Below are 25,849 nucleotides of genomic sequence, written 5' to 3' on the forward strand. Positions count from 1 at the left end.
AAAGTTTAAGGGGTGCAGATTTGAAAATGGGTTGATTACATAGGGATTTTTTTTATGTTAAATATGTAAATTTTCATTCAAAACAGTATTTATCCCCAAATAATCGGAAAATCGATATTCAATTTGTAAGCCACAAAATGCAATGATTAAAATTTTCAAAAATTCATAATTTTTTTCTTTTTTTTGTAAATAAACGCAAAACATTTAACACTAAAATGAAGTACAACATGTTAGGGAAAAATGATCTCAATCGTTTTGATAAATAATCGTGTTCAAAAGTTATAACAATATAAAGCGAAGCAAGTCAGAATCCAAAAAATGGGGCTGAGCCTTAAGCTACCAAATGGCTGCATCCTTAAGGGGTTAATGAGGCTCAAGCACAAGTAAACTATCTTTTTCAAACACTGAACAAGATGTATTGCACTGTTTTATGCAATCCATTGAGCATGCTGCGCATGCTTAGTGTATTACAGCCGGATTCTGGCAAAACCCGTGACTGCCAGCAGAGGACCACATTATAAGCCTCTTACACACTGCAGTCATGTTGTAAGGAGTTAACACCCGTAGTTGGAGCAATCTCCACTCGCAGGTGTTACAGAAGGGTGTAAGCTTTTAGATGTGATCTGGGGACCCTTAGTAAATAAGCTCCACAGTGAAGTATTTGATACCAGGCTGATTTTTCAAGTTTTCCCAGTGAAAAAGAATGGAGAGGTCTGTCAATTAATTGTCGGTATACTTCAACTATGAAAGAAATCTAAAAAAAAATTAAAAATGTAGAAAATCTCATTGTATGATTTTTTTTTCTAAAGGGGTTGGCCCCATTAGCTTTTTTTTACCTAATTACCCTTCAATACATCCCTATTAACTAACTATCCCTTTCTGTCCGGAGAGCCATTTCAACAACTACTCACCCAAAACGTCATCAACTGAAAATATGTCTTCTATTGTAGGTTCTTCAAATTAGCCACCTTTTGTTTTGAACAAACAAAATAAGCAGCTCCAATGCTAGTGGTGTCTTTATTCCAAAGTAATAGGTGGCAATTTGTCGGCTCGGTATGAGCCTTTTTCAAGCAATGTGTACAATGAATAGGGTAGATTTTTACAACAAAAAAAGGAAGTCACATGCAGTAAGTTCACACTTGCATTCCTCTTAAGTTTGTTACATCATAAAAGTACTAATACAGCGATCAATATTTTGTTTGTATGGAGTGGTAGGGGAAGTGATGTGTTATATTGTGAATATATTTAATTGTTTATTGCACTTGTCACTTTTTCATGCACTTTACCACATTTATTAACTACAGTGATGCCGCCCTCCCCCTAGACAACAAGCATGCCGCCCTCCCCCTAGACAACAAGCATGCCGCCCTCCCCCTAGACAACAAGCATGCCGCCCTCCCCCTAGACAACAAGCATGCCGCCCTCCCCCTAGACAACAAGCATGCCGCCCTCCCCCTAGACAACAAGCATGCCGCCCTCCCCCTAGACAACAAGCATGCCGCCCTCCCCCTAGACAACAAGCATGCCGCCCTCCCCCTAGACAACAAGCATGCCGCCCTCCCCCTAGACAACAAGCATGCCGCCCTCCCCCTAGACAACAAGCATGCCGCCCTCCCCCTAGACAACAAGCATGCCGCCCTCCCCCTAGACAACAAGCATGCCGCCCTCCCCCTAGACAACAAGCATGCCGCCCTCCCCCTAGACAACAAGCATGCCGCCCTCCCCCTAGACAACAAGCATGCCGCCCTCCCCCTAGACAACAAGCATGCCGCCCTCCCCCTAGACAACAAGCATGCCGCCCTCCCCCTAGACAACAAGCATGCCGCCCTCCCCCTAGACAACAAGCATGCCGCCCTCCCCCTAGACAACAAGCATGCCGCCCTCCCCCTAGACAACAAGCATGCCGCCCTCCCCCTAGACAACAAGCATGCCGCCCTCCCCCTAGACAACAAGCATGCCGCCCTCCCCCTAGACAACAAGCATGCCGCCCTCCCCCTAGACAACAAGCATGCCGCCCTCCCCCTAGACAACAAGCATGCCGCCCTCCCCCTAGACAACAAGCAGGTCCTCCAACTGACAACAAGCATGTCCTCCCACTGGCAACAAGTAAAAGTGAATATGCAGCGTATTGTGTACAGGTAAAATACTAGTGATTGTCTCAAAGTGTTGTCTGCACAGTTGATATATGAAGCACTGTTTGGCAAAAGAGGCTGTCTATTGATAGAGCGCTATACGGAAGAGTAACACTATTGACAAAAACACTGTTGGACATATATCCTCTAGTTTCTCAGTATTTTTGTTGTTCACTTAAATGGAGATAGGTGCAATTTGACATGTGTGGTAATGTGGTTACAATATTGTAGACACACTATTTTCCCTTTTGTGATGCAATGACTACACTAGGCAGATCAATTGGTGGGCTAGTTGGCTTCAAAAAGTGCCCTTATTGTTTCTTATAGTCTTGTGTGTAATGTTGCAAACAACAAGTATAGTTCTATTTTACTCACAGAACATTCTACTGTGCATGTGTGGCTCCGTTCTTTTTCGTAATTACTTTTCAATGGCTGTACATCTCCTCTATTTGTAGTGGGAGCATCATCGCCCTTCCAGGTTTTATTACATTCCTTTGGATGTTTTGCCAATGATCCTTTACAGTGAATAGGTTCGTTATAGAGAACTGTTCACATATGCTTTGTGTGAACGTAGTCAGGCTTGATCGCTATAGCGTTTCGAAGGTTCTCTCTCCTTTTTCAAAAGCTGATTTCTAATGCCTGTTTTTCTCTCTATATACTCTACATCAGGGGTCCCAAAACTTTTTACATAGGGGTCCGCTCACTGTTCCTCTCAGACCGTTGCAGGGCCAGACTAAAGTTTATTTAAAAAAAAAAAAAGAAATTCCTTGAAAACAGAGTGCTAGGGGTACATGTGACCGCATCTGTAATACACTGGGCCCCCCATCAATTATTGAATATACTGCATCCCCTTGTAAACGATTTTATATATTGGCCCAATGATTTAATTAATTGGGTCAGTTAATTATTAAATATACTGGGACCACTCTATTAATTATTGAATATGCTGCCCCCCCCATTAATTACTACACTGCCCCTCATAATTATTTCCTATGCTGCCTCCCCCACCATTAATTATTTCCTATGCTGCCCCCCACCATTATTTCCTATGCTGCCCCCCACCATTATTTCCTATACTGCCCCCCACCATTATTTCCTATACTGCCCCCCCACACCATTATTTCATACACTGCCCCCCCCCTTATTTCATACACTGCCCCCCCCCCCCTTATTTCATACACTGGCCCCCCACACCATTATTTCATACACTGGCCCCCCACACCATTATTTCATACACTGCCCCTCCACACCATTATTTCATACACTGCCCCTCCACACCATTATTTCATACACTGCCCCTCCACACCATTATTTCATACACTGCCCCTCCACACCATTATTTCATACACTGCCCCTCCACACCATTATTTCATACACTGCCCCTCCACACCATTATTTCCTACACTGCCCCTCCACACCATTATTTCCTACACTGCCCCTCCACACCATTATTTCCTACACTGCCCCTCCACACCATTATTTCATACACTGCCCCTCCACACCATTATTTCATACACTGCCCCTCCACACCATTATTTCATACACTGCCCCTCCACACCATTATTTCATACACTGCCCCTCCACACCATTATTTCATACACTGCCCCTCCACACCATTATTTCATACACTGCCCCTCCACACCATTATTTCCTACACTGCCCCTCCACACCATTATTTCCTACACTGCCCCTCCACACCATTATTTCATACACTGCTCTTCCCTTCATTGACGCTATTGGAGAGCCAGCCCCTGGGGAGCCCTGCTCTATATGCTCTCTGATGTGTCTTATTTTTCAAATTCACTGAATGTTTCTAGATATTAATATTATTCACAGTCTAAGAAATTAATAATAGACTAGTAGGAATATATTGAAATAGTAGGATAGTCAGCTGACTATAATGTATACAAAAGATTTACAATGTGCAGTATATTCCTACTAGTCTTATTTATATTATTCACAGTCTATGAAATGAATAACTAGAAACATTCGGTGGATTTGAAAGATAAAAGACACATACCAAATAAGAGTATAAAAGAGAAATCAGCTACTGAAAAAGGAGAGAGAACAGGTTGAGGTCAAGAGTAGAAAAGCATCAATTCTGTACTAGATTTTTTTTTCTTTGTGTTCACTGTATAGCCTAATAATCATGTTATCTTTATTCTATGAGTTGATACAATTACGGGGATACCATGCTTGAATATTTTTTCTTAGGTTTTACTAAATTTGCCAATTATTTACTTTTTTGGCTACGGAGCTGGTTGATGGCTTGTTTTTTTGTGGGACATGTTGTACTTTGCAACAGTATCATTCTGGAGTACATGTTTTTTTGATCACTTTTTATTGCATTTTTTTGGGAATAAATAGGTAAAAATCATAATTTTGGGTGTTTTTCTAGTTTTTTTTCTACGGCATTCATCATACGAGTTCAATAATTATCTTATTGGCGCTGCCATTGGAACCAACTGTGTACCCGAAGAAGGCACGCGGGGGGAGGGAGCGATCGTGAGCAGACACCTCTGGCAGGCAAGTTAAATTCTGCGGACGAGCTGACCGTGGCATTTAATGGGTTAAACACCCAAGCCCACTCTGACCGTGGATGTTACTTGGGGATGTCAGCTGTAGGTCACCGCTGACAACCTGTGACTCCTGATGCCAGCTCGGCTCTGGTGCAGAGCCGAATCGCCATCGGCTCAGCGCTGTACTAATAGGGGGATTTTTCATGTGTTTTGGTTGGAGGACCAAAGAAGAAGTTACCAGGCCCAAAATAAGGTATAATAGGGTTTGATTTGGGGGGGGGGGGGAGGAGTTGTTTTCCAATATGTGGCGATCATATGGTTTAGTAAGGGGGTGCTGTTACTGTAGAATTTTTATATATGTACACAAACTTCATCCTTACTATCTAATCGCCAATGTGGTTAAAATTAGTCTGGTCTAAAATAGCAGCTATGTAGTAGTCCCTTAGGTCTAGAAGCCTAATCCTCCTACTTATTTATTTTTGGTCATTACGGAACCAGCAATTCTGGGTTTTTTATTCTTCCACATAAATTTTTGTAAGAGGGAGTTAGTTTTTCTGTAAAAAAGTTTTGTTAATTTGTATGGATAAAGTTCTGAATTGATACAGAAATGTTGGTAAGATCAATATGTTAAATGTCCGAACCAAGTGAGTTGGTGTTTGGAGTATTCTATCAGTTGCGTTTTAATGGAATATAATAACGTAGGGAAGTTAGCATTATATAATTGGCACATAGGATGTGTTTATTCCTAGATATGTTATTTTCTGTTGTTGGCACTCTTGTTTGTATTTTCTTACAGTTCTGGCTCTTTCTTTTACGTAGGTAGAATTTGGGATTTGGATGGATTAATTCTATACTAAGATATTTGGCTGTATTCTACCAATGTTTTATGCCACTACGGTAGAACTAAAGAAGACCAAAAATCACCTGCAAAACATACTACTAGATAAATATGAAAAAGCTCTACGCTTCACGAAAGCCAAATATTATTCTCACAAGACAAAAAAACAGGAGCCCTATTAGCTAACAAGTTAAAACAAAAGACACTAAAAACAAGAATTCCCCACCTAAAATACTCTACAAGTGGCCAAATGATACTATCTCCAAAAACCAAAAACTATTCTCCATCGCAGCTCAAGAAAGCAAATTCCCAAAAGACAGGTTAAACGCTTTAATCATCGCAATTCCAAAACCAGAAAAAATCTCCAGATACCCCAGCTAACTTCAGACCTATATCACTCCTTTACAGCAATATAAAAATGTACGCCAAACTACTACCAAATAGACACTTCATAGTCCTTCACTATTTATTTAATAGTGATCAAGTCGGATTCACCCCAAACAGACAAGCACCAGACAACACTAGAAGGTTAATCTCCACCCTCCAACATTGCGGACTAAACAACATCCCCTCCACAATATTAACAGTAGATGCCGAAAAGGCATTTGACAGAGTTAATTGGTACTTCACCTTTTCCACATTAACCCATTTCTGCCTCACTCAGTATAATAAAAGCATTATACTCCCACCCAGCAGCACACATACATACAAGTGGAACACTATCACAACAATTCAATATAACAGCTTTACAGATATTTTGATAAGCTAAGAAAGTCTAGGGATCTTCTTTTACTTTAAATGATAATAATGCTCTAGTGCTCTTAAATACCTGGGGGTAAATGTTACATCTAATCCAGCCTTTTTGTATTCACAAAATATTTCTTATTTTGTAGCCTCAATATTACAATTACTTAAGTCTTGTGGTTTTCCTGTTCTTTTCTGGCCCATGGGAAAGGGGTTGTGGTGCGTGGGAAACCGGGTGTGAATTTTTTTGTGTGCACCGATTGCGGGTGTTAACCCCAAGACCGCCACCGGTGGTGTGTGGGCGCCGCCACATTAACTTGGATCATCGCTGCCCGTGACATTGGGGAGTGCAGATGTGTCTTCATGACCGCCTCTTGTCATACAAAGACCCGAGGCTGTCTTGTTTTATTCTGTTACATTGTGTGATGTGAAAAATCACCATATTCTGCCATACTGTGGTGTTGTATGGTTAACTCAGGCAATCGAGGATTTAAAATGCCTGAAGGGCTCTGAAAAAAATGTAAAAAAAAACCCTAAAAATTCTAATCAACCCCCACCTTTGACCTAGAACTGATATAAAAACAAACAGTAAAATTCATAAATATGTTAGGTATTGCTGTGTCCAAAATCTCCAATCTATCAAAATATAACAAGGGTTATTCCTTGTGTTTAACCATGTAATTTAAAATTGCGCCCAAAGTCTAAAATGCCACTTTTTTTTGTCATTTTGCAAAATTTAAAAGATATATCAAAAGGACTGTACAGTCTTCAAATAGTAGCATTGAAAGCATCATCAAAAGTTAAAAAAAAATTAAACCACACACAGCTTCATACACCAAAGTATTAAAAGTTATTAGCGCCAGAAGATGACAAAATTATTATCATTTTTTTTTTTGTACAGGTGGTTTTAATTTCTGGATGAAAACCTTATAAAACCTATATAAATTTGGTATCCCCATGATTGTACCGACCCAAAAAATAAAGGAGACAAGATATTTGGGCACATAGTGAAAGCTGTAAAAACCAAGCCAACAACAAAATGGTGCAAATGCATTTTTTCAACAAATTTCATTGCATTTGGAATTTTTTCCCCACTTCCCAATACACGGCATTGAATATTAAATACTGTCACTATGAAGTGCAATTTGTTACGCAGAAAACAAGCCCTCATAGTTATTTAAATGGAAAATAAAGATTTTAAAGGTGGGGAGTGAAAAATGAAAACAGATGAAACCAATAAGGGCCTGGCTGTTAAGGGGTTAAGTAACTTACAGAAATTCATTTTTCAGGCTAATTTACCTTATTACAACTTTGTTTTACACTCTTGGCCTTCATGCAGACAAACATATTTTCATGTCACATGTATGCTAGCCACTGCTTTAGGAGCTAACCAACATCTACATAGAATAGTCTTTCCCATCCCACATTCTCAACATACGTAATTGAAGGGAACTGCTGGGGAGGCTGCCAAGAAGAGGCCCAAGACTGACATGACCGCCCTCATTGATGGAGAGGGGCTTTTTATTAGACCACAAACAGCTGTCTGTATCTTGTGTATCTTTTCTCCTGGAAGAAATTATCTGCTACAGGGAATTTAAACAAGTGTGGATGGAGTGACGGAGGACTTTTTGATATTTATGATCCAACCTAATCTTGCTAATATCTGTTGAACACTTAACAGCTGAGCTTCTACTGCCTCTGCTGAACTGAGTCAGAGTTCCTTCCAGAGTCAAAGCCACCCTCAAGAATTTTTGATATGTCGGTTGAATAGGGACATGATAATAGGCATTGGACAAATCGATGCAATGAAACAATTCTGGTGCAGAAGATGGACTGTGGATTTTAAAGTTTCTATCCTGCATTTTCCCCTAAAAGATACCTGTTTAGGGGTTTCAGGTCGATTAGTGTCCAAAATAACACATCTTGTTTCTTCACATGTAATAACATGGAGTAGAATCCCAGGCCCATTTCCTGGGGTGGAACTTCCACCATTACAGCTTTTAGAAGCAAACTTTTTACTTTTGATTCCAACGCTGACTGTGCGCTGTAATTCCACATAGACGTAGTCCTGAATCGCTTGGACAAATTTAGATTCATATAAAAGAGGATAATCAGGCTATATACTACAGGGGGCTGGCAGGCTATATACACTACTAGGGGCTTGTTGGCTATATACTGGGGCTGTGGCCAATGCATTTCCCACCCTCGGCTTCTACTCGAGTCAATAGGTTTTTCCAGATTTTTTTTCCAGAGGGGGACACAGACAAAATCACGGAAAATTACTTCAGGGGCATAACTATTTTTTGCGGAAAGAGTTGTTCTTTTCAGTCGTATCATCAAGGCGCATAAAACTTTTTTGATCACTTTTTAGAACATTTTTTGTGATGGTATTTGATGAAAAATTGTATATTTTTCTTGTTTCTGAAGTTTTTTTTTTTTTTTTTACGTAGTTCACCGAGCGGGTTCAGTATTGTGTCTTATATACTTTATTTGTTTTTTTTTATAAGTATTGGGCTGATGGGCTGATTAGGAGACACAGTGCTATAAATTCCTACCTCTATATCCTCAAGCACAGAACCCTGGGGCACACAACTCATAACTGGTGACTATTCCGAGTAGGAATCATTGACCACAACTCTCTGGATATGATCCTTCAGCCAGTTTTCAATCCAATTGCAAATGATTTCTGCCAAACCAATAGCCCCAATTTTACCCATCAAGCGTCTATGAGGGACAGTGTCAAATGCCTTTGCAAAGTCCAAGTACACAATATCCACAGCATCTCCTCCGTCCTGGATCTGCTCATCTCCTCATAGAAGCAGATCAGGTTAGTCTGACAGCTTCTATCCTTAGTAAACCCATGCTGGCTGTCACTTATTATACTATTTGATGTCACATAAACCAGTATGTCGTCTTTTACTAACCCTTCCAATAATTTCCCCATTAAATCAAATCAAAAGACTAAGGGGCACTGTCTCCGTCTGGAGAAATCAAGGTTTAATGACCAAGCTTTTAATCACCCAGACATGGCTTATTTACTATGAGAACTGTCAATCTGTGGAATAGCCTGCCTCTGGAGCTGGGGGACAGCAGAGAGCTTTAAGAAGGGTCTAGATGCCTATTTACACCTAAATAACATTGATTGTTATGTTATATAGAATTGTTGCCCATAAATCTCTTTCTCATCCAATCTTTTCCCTTCCTTGGTTGAACTTGATGGACAAGTGTCTTTTTTCAACAGTATAAACTATAATACTATGACTGGAATCAGATACTGTTACGTGACTATACTAATACTAAATGAGAAACATTTTAAATTTCTATTCATAGTATCATAGTTTATACGGTTGAAAAAAGAGATGTCCATCAAGTTCAACCAAGGAAGGGAACGGATTGGATGAGATTGGTGTACAGATAGCACCCCACATGGCTTACCGCTACAATTAAAAGGGCAATAAGTTATCAAAATAAGGCATTCAAAAAATATATATCTGGCAGCTCACCTGTAGCCTTCAATAATTTATAAAACAATTACCAAAATCTGTACAATAAAATAAATAAAATCAGCCAAAATACAAAATGAAATACAGGTGATAAAAGATAGAAATTTCTTAGAAGTTGTGTTGCTAAGTATAAATGTGAAAAAAAAGTGAGAGCAGGTGGGACCTTTATATACTGATATACTTTTTGCAGATGACCCAAGCTGTGTAGTGTAACATAGCCTATGGAGGATGTTCATATGCTGCAGAGTGACTTGGACAGACAGTGTTTGGTCATCCACTTAGCAAATTAAAATCAGTGTGGATAAATTTATGCACCTGGGGCATAATAATTCACAGGCAACATATGTCCTGTGCGGAGTAAATCTGGGAAAGTCTCTTGTTGAGAAGGACCTGGGTGTAATAGTAGACCATAGATTAAATAACAGCATGCAATGTCAATCAGCTGCCTCTAAAGCCAGCAAGATCTTGTCATGTATCAAGAGTTGTATGGACTCTCGGGATAGGGATGTAATATCACCACTCTAACAAGGCATTGGTTCAGCCTCACCCGAAATATACCATCCAGTTCTGGGCTTCAGTCCATAAGAAGGATGCCCTGCAGCTGGAGAGGGTAAAACAAAGAGCCACAAAAATGATAAGGGGCTCAATTATGAGAAAAGAGTAAAACAACTACATTTATTTCGTCTCAAAAAGAGACTAAGAGGGTAAATGATTCATTATATAATGTATTTACTAGAGTATAAAACAAGTTTTTCAGCACAAAAAAAATCTGCTGAAAACCCCCAACTCTGCTTATACTCGAGTGCCCAGCAGGTCTACTGTCTTCAGCTGCCCACGCAGTCCCGTAGCACACACCAAGACGTCAGCCACCTGCCGACATCATGGGTGCATGCACACGGGACCGTGTGGGCTGGGCCGAAGATGGAGCAGAAGACTTGCGGGGGGCTTTTGGCTTTTTTTTTTGGCTGGGCAAGGGGTTTATGGCTGTATACTAGGGGGCGCCGGCACCGCCAATATACTTGTACTATGTACTGAGGGGCAGGCACCGGCTATGTACTGAGGGGCAGGCACCGGCTATGTACTGAGGGGCAGGCACCGGCTATGTACTGAGGGGCAGGCACCGGCTATGTACTGAGGGGCAGGCACCAGCTATGTACTGGGGGAAAGGCACTGGCTATATAGTGGTGAGGGAGCGTGCACTGGCTATATACTGGGGGATGGGGCATGCACTGGCTATATACTGGGGGATGGGGCATGCACTGGCTATATACTGGGGGATGGGGCATGCACTGGCTATATACTGGGGGATGGGGCATGCACTGGCTATATACTGGGGGATGGGGCATGCACTGGCTATATACTGGGGGATGGGGCATGCACTGGCTATATACTGGGGGATGGGGCATGCACTGGCTATATACTAGGAGGCAGGGGCTGCCGATATACTGGGGGGCTGCTGGCTTTATACTGCGGACATGGGACCAATGCATTTCCCACCCTCAGCTCATACTCAGGTAAATACGTTTTCATAGGTTTTTTGTTAAAATTAGGTGTCTCAGCTTATTAGTAGGGATGGCTTATACTCAAGTAAATATATGAATGGTCTATGCAAAAAATATGGTGGAAGGTTGTTCCTGGTTAAATCAAATAAAAAGACAAGGGGACACTGTCTCCGTCTGGAAAAAACAAGGTTTAATCACTAGAGGTGATTCACAGTAGAGACAGCAACTTCAAGAAGGGCCTTGACTTATGTTATATGGAATTGTTTCACCTAAACCCCTTCCCTTCCTTGGTTGAACTTGACAGGTGTTTTTTTTCAACCATATAAACTATGTAACATGTGGATTTCAAAATGGTCAAGTCAATGTCCTATTCAACTTTGTATAATTGTTAACTGAAGATAGATAAAAGGTTTCTGGAAGCGACCGATTAATTTCAAAACTTTTATTTCTTTCTTTTTTTTTAGTTTTTATAGTTATTCTTTTTGCATAAGATGCACCTGTAACAACCCACAAACTCCTAAAAATGGGCAAAAAAATAACTTACCCTTGCAAAAAGAAACACAATTGCTTCAATTCCTCCAATCTCATGCAGAACACTGTGAATATTTTTTTCATGACATGGAGTTAACATTTTGAGTGCCTGAGAATCCAAAGATTTGCTTGTAACTTCTTTTGAACTAAATGGTCTTTGACATGAAATGGTTTTGATGCTTTCTTTCAGTCTGATAACAGGTTCATAAATTGTGTAAATTGTAGGGTTTTCCATATCATACACAACAGCAATGTTTTCCTATAAAAAGTAACAAATAACATAATATTAAATAGTCATTACATGTGGTTAATACAATTATCACAACCCATAATTTTCAGACATTCCCTACTAAATCTAAGATTAATCTAAATTAATTAGATTTGAAACGGTCATGAAAATTCTGTATTATCTGCAAGTAGAATGCTATAGAAATAGCGATTAAAGCACATAGGTAAATGTACATATGTGTATTAAATTATATTTTAATAAATAACTTATTAGTCCTTTAGGAGCCTGTGATCAGGTTCTTTTTTATGGTTTCCCCATTTCCCCATAGAGAATACACATTTCCAAAGAGTTGTTAAAGTAAAACTGTCATTTTCTGAAGAAAAAAAAAAAAAGATAAGTTAGCTCAAAGTTTTCCTTCCTGTATGCAGAGATGTGTTCCTAGTACCATGGGAGTTGCCAGTGCGTAGTGGAAGTGACGGGGGAAGAGGAGGTATGAAGGACTTGGGAGGTTTTTTTTTTAATTTATAATCTGAATTTGCAGTTTCCCGAGGGTGGGTTGGGGAAACCTCTCCTCAAGGGTGTAACTAAGAATGACTAGGCCCCATACCTTATTTCTGCATGGGACCTCCTTTCTCTTTAAAAAAAATAAATAAAAAAAAAAAAAAAAAAAACACTAAAATATACATACAAACACAAAGTTCTACCCTCCTTCACACATTAATAAACTCTTATGCACACACAGTATGTACAGCCAGACCCCATCAGAGATCGTATATACATGCAGGACCGCCCCCCAATTACAATATATACAGGAGAGACCCCCCACAGATAGTATATACAGGCATAGATAGAATTTTACACATTCATAGGGGCTTATTTATCAGGGCTTCTGCACCAGAAAACTGGCATAGAAGCCCTGAAATAATCGCAAATGCTAGCATATCGTTAACTGATTAGCCAGTGGGGTAATGGATCGGCATGGGGACAAAAACCCACACTCGCTGCAGGCAGTGACTTCACACATGAATAGTCTCTGGATTTGCTTATTTCTATGCCAGGCAGAACCCAGCATAGAAATAAGATGTGCCGCAGCCACATGACAGATACATTAAGAGGCCCAAGAGTATCCAGCTATTACACACATTCTGTATAGTACATTATAAACACATATACATACAGTATAAACACACTATATAAACACATACTGCTTATTCAAATAACATATACACACATAAATACAGTATATAGACATGATATTTACATTATATACATCCAAATACAGAACATAATGCAAATATATAAAGTATACGCAAACCATTAACACACACACACCTACAAATATATATTTACCAGACTTGGTACTCTTCGTCTCCACAACACTCCACCCGTCCTCGTAGATGTTGTGGGGTCACGTGACCAGACGGTGGGCAAACTAGGTGGACAGGGGTCCGGGCAGAGGTCGTAACATCACAAGGGGCCTGGGCCGGGCAGCTTAAGTTGAATAAACCTTCTCCTCTCCGACAGCGGATGCTGGGGCGGAGATGTGGGTTGTGGAGGGGTTTGATGCTCTGCCGGGCCACAAATCATTGTGCTGAGGGGCAGGAACATAAAGACGGATGGGCCTTGATGGGTGGAGACTCCTCTCCTCTGTTGTCAGCTTGTTGTGGCCGCCGGCAACACTGCCCAGCGGCTGTGATCCTAGAATGGTGGTCTTGACCATGAGATGAGTGGCGATTTGTCTATACGTCGCCTCTTCAAGGGCTCAGCAATCTGCCGTCTGGGGCAGGTTTTTTATCCCGCCTCATGGCAGATGCAACCCTGGTGAGACCACATGGTCAGCCGTTTTAGTCACCGAAGAGAGCAGATTCGGCAGAGCTGCACCAGCCAGTGTCATAATACCAGGATGCAGAAGTGTCAAGGCAAGATCCCTGACCCACTAGGGCAAGTCCGGAGACTTTAGCCCCAGGGCAAAGGTACCCCGTCTGGAATCAGCTCCATCTCTACCAGCCCAACCTGAAGCTACTACCAGGCTGGGAGCAACCTTCCTGTGGACCAGCCATTTCCATCAACCTTCCAGCCTGCTGAATCTGCTGCTACCGTTTGGCCGTTGCCTGCTGTTTGAAATTGAATAAAGGACTGTAAGTTGACTTGTACAAAGTGCCTCTCTATAATCCCTGGATCACCACCACCGGCTCCCCAACCTCCATCATCCAGGGACTCCTGCATACACCACAGGTGTTACCCCAGAGAGAAACCCATTGCAATGGCATCTACCTCCATATTTCTTGCACACACCCCCTGCTGGAGACCTCCCAGGCTCTAGGCACGTCCTCCAATCACAATACCAAGCACAGTGACTATAGCATGCCCAAGGCCACATAAGCCAGCCACTCTGGTATTCTGTGCCCCAGCTGTCTACATCACCTGAATAAAGGTGAGGACCCAGAGGGGGATGTTGCAGATGTATTCTCTCTGCAGCCTCCTGACAGATAGGTCGACGATCGCTTGTTGTGTTCGGTATCTTTGTCCTGAGGTCTAGTCCCTCTGCTCCTCAGTCCCCGGAATGGTGCAGTTCCACCCGGACAGAATTCTATGTTAAGTCCCAGGGGTTGGCTTTGGTTTGGATGCATTTCAAAAAACAACATTGTCTTGACTTGTCTGTACTGCAAACTCCTCAGCACACAGCCCCCACTTTTGTGCTCATGTAAATCTCCTCCCTCCCCCACTGATGTTAGCTTACCACAATGAGCACTGTTTCTGTGTAAGAGCACAAAGGTAGGGGTTGGGAGCTGAGGAGTGAGCAGCACACACAAAGCATGTGTTGTTTTTTTTTAAATACATCCAAACCAAAAACAACCTCTGGGAATTAACAGAGGATTAACAGAGGCTGAGCCCTCTTCATACTCACCGGGCATTTGCTCCGTAATGAAGCAAATGCCCGTCGATATCACCCGCAATCAGTGCTTCCACCAATTGCGGGTGTTAACCCTTTGATCGCCGACGGCAAAAGTGCCGGCGGCATTAAAGAGCTGACGGCGCGTGGGCGCCGCCATCTTGGCTCCGACCGTCGCTCCCCATGACTTTTTGGGGGAGCGCCGATCCGTTGTCATGACAGCCTCGGATCACACAAAGATCCGAGACTATCATGATCTCGTCTATCTATTATAATGTGCGAATTGCACATTATAATAGATGGTGAGCAAAATCCCCATATACTGCCATACTGTAGTATGGCAGTGTATGGTAGGATCAATCAGACAACCTAGGGTTAAAGTACCCTAGGGAGTCTGAAAAATAATAAAATAAATTAATAAAATAAATTAATTAAGTAACAAAAAAAAAATTATATTAAAAAAACAAAAATTCAAATCACCCCCCTTTCTCTAGAACTGATATAAATATAAATAAACAGTAAAAATCATAAACACATAAGGTATCACCGCGTCCGAAAATGCCCGATCTATCAAAATATAATAACCGATTTTCACTGCGTTTAACGGAAAACAGCGCCCAAAGTCGCAAATGGCATTTTTTTGCCATTATGAAAAATAAAAAAAATTCTATAAAAAGTGATTAAAAGGTCGTGCAGTCCTAAAAAAATAAAAGCATTGAAAACGTCATCAAAAGTCGCAAAAAATGACACCACCCACAGATCCGTACACTAAAGTATGAAAAAGTTATAAGCGCAAGAAGATGCCAAAATGAAGATTTTTTTTCTGTACAGGTGGTTTTAATTTTTGTAAATGTATGAAAACATTTTAAAACCTATACAAATTTTGTATCCCCGTGATCGTATTGACCCAATCAATGAAGTAGACTTGTCATTATTTGGGGCGCACAGTGAAAGCTGTAAAAACCAAGCCCATAAGAAATGGTGCAAATGTGTTTTTTTATCATTTTCACTGCATTTAGAATTTGTTTTCCTGGTTCCCAGTACATAGCATGGAATATTGAATACTACCACTACGAAGTGCTATTTGTTACGCAGAAAATAAGCCGTCACACAGCTCTTTACATGGAAAAATAAAAAAGTTAAAGATTTTTGAAGGTGGGGAGCGAAAAATAAAAACGCAAAAACAAAAAAGGGCCTGGTCCTTAAAGGTAAAAAATGGCTGAAAAATCTAGTGAAGTGGGATGTGTAATTTTTAAAATAAGAGTAACAGAAACATGACTGAAGCTAACCTTCTATTTAAAAGAACACTACAGGAACATATGGTGAATGGATCTTCTGTAAGGGAAAGTCCAAACGCAGATTTAACTTTTTTTTTTTTTTTAATCAAAAGTAAAGCAATACTTACAGCTAAAGAGGTTATGTCGATTTCTTTATTCTTAATAAGAAAATCATGAATTATTTCATTCTGCAGGATTTCTTTTGATATGTATTTGCATTGATCAATAATTGAGTTTCCATGCTTGCAAGACATAAATGAAGTAAAATCTGGGCCTCGACAGTATAAATAAAATGCTTCTTCAATGCCAATAACAGGACCTTGATATTAAAAAGAAAAAAAGTTTATCTATTATTTCACATTAAAAAAAGTTATATAATCAGTCCAAATGAAAATAAATTATAATGCTAATTATTATACCAAATCTTACCATTAAAGAGGAGCAAGTTTCCTAAACACAGATGGCCTCCTGAAAAAATACCGTCTTCTTCAGTTGACATTTGATGACCAATCATACAAAATGTTCGACTGGTATCGGAAGAAAGACTTCCTTTTCGGGGAGGACTATATTCCAGAGTAACCTCTGTTCTGTTTCAACATAAAAAAAAGAATGTGATTTTAAAATAAATGTGAAATTTTAATTAAAAACAAACAAAAAAATTATGCAGCAACTCCACTCAGCCTCTCCACTGGCTGCAGAGTGTCTCTTTATATTTTCCTATAGCTGTAAATCCATGCGAACACTACAAACAATATGTAGAACAAATTGATGATACTTGTACAGCAAGTAACTATCAGGTAAATAGCTTTTAACTTGTGACATATCACAGCTGCAGAGAAGCATCCAGTGACCATTTGAAACCACTACAGAGGCAGATGGAGCAGAGCAGGCAGGAATATCTCAAAAGATAAAATAACAATTTGTACATCTGTATTACATTGTCATACATTTCTAATTTTTTTTTCCCTTGAAATGCTGATCCAGAATTATGTTTTGTGAAACTTTGTTACATGGACACCCCATGATTTTCTTTAATTGTTGATCACTTTTCCTTAGGATAGGTGACTATTATCAGATAGGAAGTTGTTGGATAACCGCCACCCCAACAGAAAAGGCTTATATGTATTGATTAGTTTAGCGTTTGCCTCTAAAGACATACTGATCCTTCATCTCCCAGCATTCCTCTGTGGTCAGGAAGTAAGTTCTTCTTCTGTAGAGTTTGCCAATTAAGTCCACCATATAGGCTTATGGAGCCTTATAGCTATTGATTGCTCCACTAGGGGATTCTGAGAAATATGCAAATCTGTTTTCCAAGGTACTTAAGTCAATAGGTTTTCACAGTTTTTGGTGGTAAAATAAGGGGCCTTGGCTTATACTCGAGTACATATGGTATGTATATATCTATGCAGAGGTATAACTACAGTGGTAGCAGCCGCTATGATGCCTGCAGTGTCAGAGGGCCCTGGCATCTGACCTGACACACTAAAGAACAGACGATGTGCAGCATTATCTGCATATTATGCTCCACATTGTACAGCATATTATGTGTAAACCAGTGCACATCTTCTACAGTATGCAGCATGAAACAGCAGCTCTGTTGTCAGGGGAGAGGGATAACAGAACGACAGAATTAGGGATCTCTCATCACAATTCCCCCATTTGACTTCTCCCATGTGATCAGCAGCCCCTGGGACAAATCTATGTAACCGTATAAATGTATATATCCTTACATTAACGTGTGTGCATGGGTGTATAAATGAGTGCCTATTTGCAGATATTATTCTTCATTATCCAGAAAGAGACTAGACGGTAATCCTTTGAATGGCAGCAGAGCATCATCAAAAAAATGTTTTAACCGGTTAAGGACCGGGCCCTTTCCTGTTTTTTCATGTCCATTTTTCACTCCCCACATTCAAAAATCTATAACTTTTTTATTTTTACACGTAAAGAGCTGTGTGATGGCTTGTTTTCTGTGCAACAAATTGCACTTCATAGTGATGGTATTAAATATTCCATGCCATGTACTCGGAAGCGGGAAAAAAATTTCAAATGCAGTAAAAATGGTGAAAAAACGCATTTGCGCCATTTTCATGTGGCCTTGGATATTACGTCTTTCACTGAGCGCCCCAAATGACATGCCTACTTTATTCTTTGGGTCGGTACGATTAAGGGGATACCAAATTTGTATAGGCTTTATAATGTTTTCATACATTTACAAAAATTAAAACCTCCTGTACAAAAATTATTTTTTTGATTTTGCCAACTTCTGGCGCTAATAACTTTTTTATACTTTGGTGTACGGAGCTGTGTGTGGTGTCATTTTTTGCGAAATTTGATAATATTTTCAATGATATCATTTTTAGGACTGTACGACCTTTTGATCACTTTTTATAGATTTTTTTATATTTTTCAAAATGGCAAAAAAGTGCCATTTTCGACTTTGGGCGCGATTTTCCGTTACGGGGTTAAACGCATTGAAAAACAGTTATCATATTTTGATAGATCGGGCATTTTTGGACGCGTCGATACCTACTGTGTTTATGATTTTGACTGTTTATTTATATTTATGTCAGTTCTAGGGAAAGGGGGATGATTTGAAATTTTAGGGTTTTTTTATTATAATTTTTTTTAAAACTTTTTTTATTTTTACTATTTTTCAGACTCCCTAGGGTACTTTAACCCTAGGTTGTCTGATCGATCCTATCATATACTGCCATACTATACTGCCAGGTAAGATGGCGGCGCCCATGCGCTGTTATCTTTTTGAGGCTGCTGGCAGCCATCGCTGTGATAACACCCGTGATCGGGTGTTACCGTTAAGCCTTTGCTACAACATGCAGCAAAGACTTACCGGCTATGGAGAGGGCTCAGCTCGTGAGCCCTCTCCATGCAGTGCGACCCGACGGCCGCCGTGAATACGGTCGCGAACTGGTTAAAATACTGTCTAGATCATCATGCGTCTATGATGAAATTTTTTTACCACTGGAAATCCCCAATATGAGAACAGAGAGATATATACACATAATACATAAATATATTAATTATATATACATATATGCATATTATATATACTTATACATGCCGTATATACCAGAGTATAAGGCGACCAAAGTTTATGCCGAGGGTGGGAAATGCATTGGTCACAGCCTCCCCAATATATAGCCTGCCAGCCCCCAGTAGTATATATAGCCTTCCAGCCCCCTGTAGTATATAACCTGCCAGCCCCCTGTAGACTATAGCCTGGAGCCTCTGCTGCCAATATGCCTTTAAGAAAAAAAAACTGTGTACTCACTTTCCGAGACACCCCCCTCCCCCCCTCAGCAGGTCCTCTTCTATACAGCGATGCTCCGGTATCGGCTTTATTTCCCGCGCAGTCCATCGCAGGCACCATGATGTCAGCTGTTCGCGACATCATTGTGTGTGCAGATGCCGGCTCACATAATAGAACGTCAGCGAGCGACTGACACCACGATCCCTGCGACAGCCACCGCTAGGACACAGAGATAGATAGATGATAGATCGATCAATCGATAGAAGAGGACCTGCCGGGGCCTCGAAGGTAAGTACACAGTTTTTTTTATCTTGACGCAAGTATGAGCTGAGGTGAGGTTTTTCAGCACATTTTTTGTGTTGAAAAACTCGGCTTATACATAAAAAAAAATAAATTAAAAAAAAAAAATAATAAAAAATATATATATATATATATATATATATATATATATATATATATATATATATATATATATATATATATCTATCTCCATATATCCCCTGGGTGCTGTAATTGGAGCATGGATTATCAAAAAAAGCTTACAGACACTTTACGGCTGATTATTACAGCCTGGGACTATAGTTAAGCATTCAGAGAGCTTCACCAGAGGTCGCAGTGGGGTCCATCTGTACAATAAATTATAATATATATATATTTATATACACACACACATCTCTCTATACTATATATCAGGTTTAGGAAGAGGCAGCACTCCAAAAGGTAATTTCAAAAAAGTGGGGTGTCTTTATTCCATAAGCGACGTTTCAGCTCCTTACGAGCCTTTTTCAAGCTCGTAAGGAGCTGAAACGTCGCTTATGGAATAAAGACACCCCACTTTTTTGAAATTACCTTTTGGAGTGCTGCCTCTTCCTAAACCTTACATTGCAGACCCCCTGCCTGGGGACTTACGGACTTGCACCCACCGGAGTTGCTGTGCTGCTCTAAACTTTCCTTTTTATACTATATATCATATATATGCACACACACATACACATATATGCACACGCACACAAAAATACAAGAGTAAAAACATACCTCTGTCCAGAGATCCATATCATTATTTTGCTGCAAACTTTGTTCTTGCATTCAAAAACTTCTTTACATGTAAAAGCCAACTGTTGCCAAATTCCAGTACGCAAAATGTTCTCTTCTGTTTCAACTTGTGCCAAGGCAGTCCATTTGTTGTCATCACATGAGCCTAGTCTAAAAACACAAATAAACTTTCAAAAACTTTTGTCTTGTGCATATTCAACAATAAATCTAAGCTTAAAGTACTTAATAGAATTATTGGAAGACGGCAGGAGCTGATATTACAAGCTAGACTTTAGGCAACTCTCACCTCTGCCTCTAAGGCGGCCTTGCCAATGGAAACGGACCTGTGCACTGGTCAGATTCTAGCATTGGACACAAACCTTGCATCATCAAGAAATATGACTTATGAACGGTTAAAGTTCGGCCGCCAGTTAGGGACTCCTTGCATCAAATCATATTATAACCTTAAATTCCTCTGTTAATTTGCCCTCTTCTGTGTTTGTGTTAAAGGGTTTGTATCCTCTTCTAAATTTTAAATTTTTCTCAGTAAGCCCTTGATATAAAGATTAATAGTAGAGAGATAACGAACCATTCAACACCTCACTGGAACCTGTAATCTAATAAGAAAATGTGCAGTGAAAAAAATTGTAAAATCATGTCAAGTTTGCGCAGCTTGATTTTTCAAGGTATTTCTGCTGTCTTAGGTAGCCCATTTCTGTAGATATTACTCCTGCTCTGGGGGGTAGGAGGGACTTGTCATCACATAGCTACCTCTTTTTCTGCCTTGGGTCTGTAAGATGGTGAACCAGCCTTCATTTTGGAAATGTACCGGTTTCTGTAAATTAGTTTATTTTTATTGAACTGAGCTTTAGTCAGGAGTGTGTGGCAGCCATCATGAGAGTGTGATGCAGAGATTTGAGAAGAAAAAAATATATAGAATTTTACTTAAAGGGGTATTCCCACAAAGACAAGTTTCTTAAAAAGTAACATAAAGCAACAATAAAATAAAGCAAAATAAAATTAAAAAAACAAAAAAAAAAAAGCAAAGCTAGAACACCTGTTCCTTCCTCACAGCATAGTTCAACTAGGTTTTTTTCTATTTATATAGCCCTAAATGGAAATTAGCGAAAAACCTGGATATGTGGGAGTTTGGAAAATGTGGACTGGCTAGCAGTTTCATGTCAGTCGTACCTGTGAATATAACATCTCAAAATTATCTTATTTTAGAGGTAATTTAGTCATTGTTGTCTATCCCAAAGATGAAAAGCACTATACTATTGTGTTGGGGAGTTTCACAGGATGGTATACAATTTGCTATACAAGATATCCATATGTATCTGCCCGAACAGGAGTTAAAGTATTTCCCTATCGGAGATGCAAGAAATTACAAGGAACAGGGTAAAATTTACAAAAAAGGAACTGTTCGGATGAACAAGAACTCAAGATGGAGGTACAATCCCTGTCAGCTAGATTACAGCAGAGAGGGTATAGACCGGGTATCATCAAAAAGAAGCTGAAAAACGAATAGCAAATGTGAGTAGATCTAAACTATTGAACAACACTACTAGAATTAAGGACACTAGGGATAAGGCAATACTTACATTTAGCACTCCATTTAGTAAGCAGTTCAATGAGCTTAAAGCCATCATTAAAAGAATCTTCCCATTCTTGCACAGGATCCTGATCTATACGATCTTGTCAAGGATGGGATTAGATTCATCCCTAAGAGAGCTCCCACTCTAGGCAAGCAATTGTCTCCTAGCCTTTTCTGCACTCTAAGTAAGGTGGAAAACTATACTTGGCTGGCATATCCGGGCAATCACAAGGCCATTAAGTTTTTTCATATACTACGAGGAACGAACACCTAGTTAAATCCTACATCAATTGTAATACTGCTTACATAGTATATGTTATTTCATGTGCAGGATTCAGTACGTTGGCTGTACCACAGGTCCTCTTAAGGCTAGGTTACGCAGACATATGTCCGATGTCACCAACAATACTTACAACATGTGGGACAGTACCTTAAATCTGGTAAGCGATGTAATAACAAGGTAAGATCATCAGGTTCTCCATGTGTCACTGGCTCTGCGATGTTCACGTGGATCCCATGTTTCCACTTGCGGTGTGCAGCGGGCCGGAAGAAGCCGCTACTGGCGAAACTCGAGTCGGGTATTGATGCCGAACGTGCACCACAATCTATTTTTAAGGCCTGTTTTTTAATCTACTTTTGTGAGTATAATATTAAAACATTTTCTTCACTAAATAGAAGCTCTGCTGCACTATTTTTTCCGTATCCCTTTCTTTCCTATACGGACCACTACGGAGTAAAGCGGAACCAAAAGGGCTGCGATCGAGTTTCCATCTGGAGGAAATAGTAACTCACACAGCCGCCCGCTGCACACCGCAAGTGGAAACATGGGATCCACGTGAACATCGCAGAGCCAGTGACACATGGAGAACCTGATGATCTTACCTTGTTATTACATCGCTTACCAGATTTAAGGTACTGTCCCACATCTACATTGAATACCCGAAAGACGTTGATGCAGAGGGAAAAGCTTCTTAGACAATTTGTGACTATAAGGAATACTGGACTCCCATTCCTTCCCTTCTCTCATTGCGCCGTCATTTCTGAACAACTAGCCTGATCTTTAGTTTCCAAAATCTTGTTTTATAATACTTACAACATGTCTGCGGTATCACACCACATTAGAGATGTACATAATAAAGATTGCTCGGGTTTTTTATGGCAAGCCATTGAGAAGGTTAGTTGTCCTGATAGAGGTGGTGATAATCATGGAAAACTCCTGAATAGGGAGTCCTTCTGGATTTTCACCCTTGACACCAGGGTACCAAGGGGTCTCAATGCTAGACAAGATATTATTTTATGCTACTAAGTGAGCCAGTATAACCACATCCCGTACTCTGTATTATTCTCCACTGGGTTTCACTGTATATGACAGGTTTTTGACTACGCCCGCATCCATGTATCTATGTCACTAGCTTTATGTCCCCATCAGGTATTTCAAGGGGTGTCCAATTCGAGGTTAATCCATGTATTGGTGCCGGCTTGCTTTTCTTCCTTTGTTATTATGACTGCATGTTCCATATTTATATATTTTTTTCTATGCAGGGCGCGCAGGTACGAGGAGCTGCGCTCCGAAGATCTCTGGGAAGGAGGAGCAAAGAGGCTACTGGGGAATGGAGTAGCCGCGACATGTAGCCTCATGTCCGGCTACTTCACGCCCCAGTAGCCGCTTAACAAAGTTTACATATTAGGGTAATACAGTTTTCTAAAAGATAGTGGGGACCTGAGGATTAGCTCTAAAAAGGGCTATCCTCACGTCCCATACATCCATCTACCACCCGTTCTACCTTTATAGGAAGAATAGTGGTGGTAGGTTCCCTTTAAATCGTGTGTCCATTTGTATTCTATTCAGACCTTGATAAAGACACGAAGTGTCGAAACACGTCGGTCTGAGACACTTCGCTTTGTGTTCCCTATGCTGTTATACTACTTTTATAGAGAATAAAGAAGAAGCTTTTACCAGCTATCGGGTGGTGCCGGACACGGCTATGCTCTTTGGTTGTGTTCACATTTGGAGGGGCTCTGGACCAGTCCTTGTGCACCAGTGAAGGTGGTGGCGTTCATTTATTTGTGGTGAGAGCCAGGGGTGGAGGCACATGATGCCTGCTTGGACTTTTTCTTAAAATTTACAAAAAGTTACAAAAAAACTGAACTTTGCAAAAACTTTACAAAAAAAACAGAGATTTCTAGGTTCGCATTCAGTCCTCTCGGGATCAAGGTTTTAAATTATAGTCTTAGTCATAATTCTGCATGTCCTACCTACATACTGCTTATTACATAAACATTTAATAATATAAATAAACCCTACCCCCAACGTTTCTTTGATTTCAAATTGGAATTTATTCGTTTTTGATTGTACCATAGTTGTTCTCCTAGGAAATTTTGTATTCTGAATTGCCCCACATCTGCCACATCTAAAGAAGCCAGGTATTTGCATCCAAGAAGAGAATGACAAACTTTTTTGTATCTTTGTTCTACATTTTATTGTTATGGTCGAGTGTATATTATAGGAGGTCAAGATGGTTGATCTTTTCCGATAACCTTATCATCTTTTATGAAATGCCAATGTTTGTTTATAATTTTTTCAACTGCCTTATATTTTTTTGAAGTAAGGTTGTCTTTGAAGAAGTCCTCTCTTCTTAGATTTCAAGCTCTGTTCTGTGAACTACAGAGAATGTGTTCCGGCTAATTTTTTCTCTAAATGTTTTATTCAGTTGTTCTGCTTTGGTAAATTACTTAAGGACAACAGAGCCAGCGCCATAAACCAAACTCAATCACCAAAATATAGAATAAATAATAGAAAAAAGACAGCAACTGAAATAGCTTCTGGACTCTGATGTGGATGATGCACGCAGCTGTAGATCCTGGTGTATGGGATCCAAATACTCACAAAAAAAGGAAAGGTCACAGCATCCTATGCAGTTTAAGGAAGGCCATACGCCTTTATTCACATGGGCATGAAAAAAGCAGCAACGTTTTGATTCACCATGAATCTTTGTCAAGCATGATGCTTGCTTGACAAAGATTCGTGGTGAATCGAAACATTGCTGCTTTTTTCATGCCCATGTGAATAAAGGTGTACAGCCTTATTTAAACTGCATTGGATGCTGTGTCCTTTCCTTATTTATTTGTCTAAGACATTCAGTAATATATTTATTTGTATCCATTACAACGATCCTTCCGCCTTTATCGGCTGGGCGAATCATTAATTCTGCATTATCTTGTAGTGCTATGGCGGCGTTATATAGATGACAGTGTTTGTGTGGAAAGGGTCAGAGAAGAATCTAGGATTCTTCTTGTGTACCATTAATGAAAATTCCTATAATTTATCTTTTACTCCAAATAGAAGTAAAGTAGAAATAGAATTTATAGACCTAGAGATAAGAGTAACAAATGACCATTTGGAATGTAACACGTTTTACATACCTACATCAAACAACAGTTATATTCTGAACACAAGCTGCCATTTACCCAGATGGCTGATAAATACACCATTTTGCCAGTTCAGAAGACTCAGGAGGAACTGTACAAAAATAGAAAAATTTGACACAGAAGCAGAACTTACTAAAAAATGTAGAGAACAATTATACGGAACACAGTCTCCGTAGTTCACAGAATAGAGCAAACCCCACTTAAAAAAAGTCCAGTATACAGACTACAAAGATCATTCTTCCGAATAATATCCAATATAAGGCTGTAGAAAAATTTTTTAAACAAACATTGGCATTTCATAAAAGATGATTAGGTTATCGGAAAAGATCAACAATCTCAACCTATAATATACACT

General features: G+C 39.9%; 1 protein-coding gene across 3 annotated transcripts in view; it reads right to left on the minus strand.

Annotated features, from left to right (window-relative positions):
• LYST (lysosomal trafficking regulator) overlaps positions 1 to 25,849 on the minus strand; it is a 511,246-nt gene that overhangs the window by 360,330 nt on the left and 125,067 nt on the right. For all 3 annotated transcript variants that reach the window (XM_072141114.1, XM_072141113.1, XM_072141115.1), the window contains exons 13-16: positions 20,475 to 20,642; positions 16,598 to 16,755; positions 16,297 to 16,487; positions 11,783 to 12,028 (exon numbers count right to left, since the gene is read on the minus strand). In XM_072141114.1, the coding sequence (XP_071997215.1) occupies positions 11,783 to 12,028; positions 16,297 to 16,487; positions 16,598 to 16,755; positions 20,475 to 20,642 (763 nt within the window). The remainder of the gene's footprint in view (positions 1 to 11,782; positions 12,029 to 16,296; positions 16,488 to 16,597; positions 16,756 to 20,474; positions 20,643 to 25,849) is intronic.

The sequence above is a fragment of the Engystomops pustulosus genome, chromosome 3, assembly GCF_040894005.1.
Source record: "Engystomops pustulosus chromosome 3, aEngPut4.maternal, whole genome shotgun sequence".
Classification (NCBI taxonomy): Eukaryota; Metazoa; Chordata; class Amphibia; order Anura; family Leptodactylidae; genus Engystomops; species Engystomops pustulosus.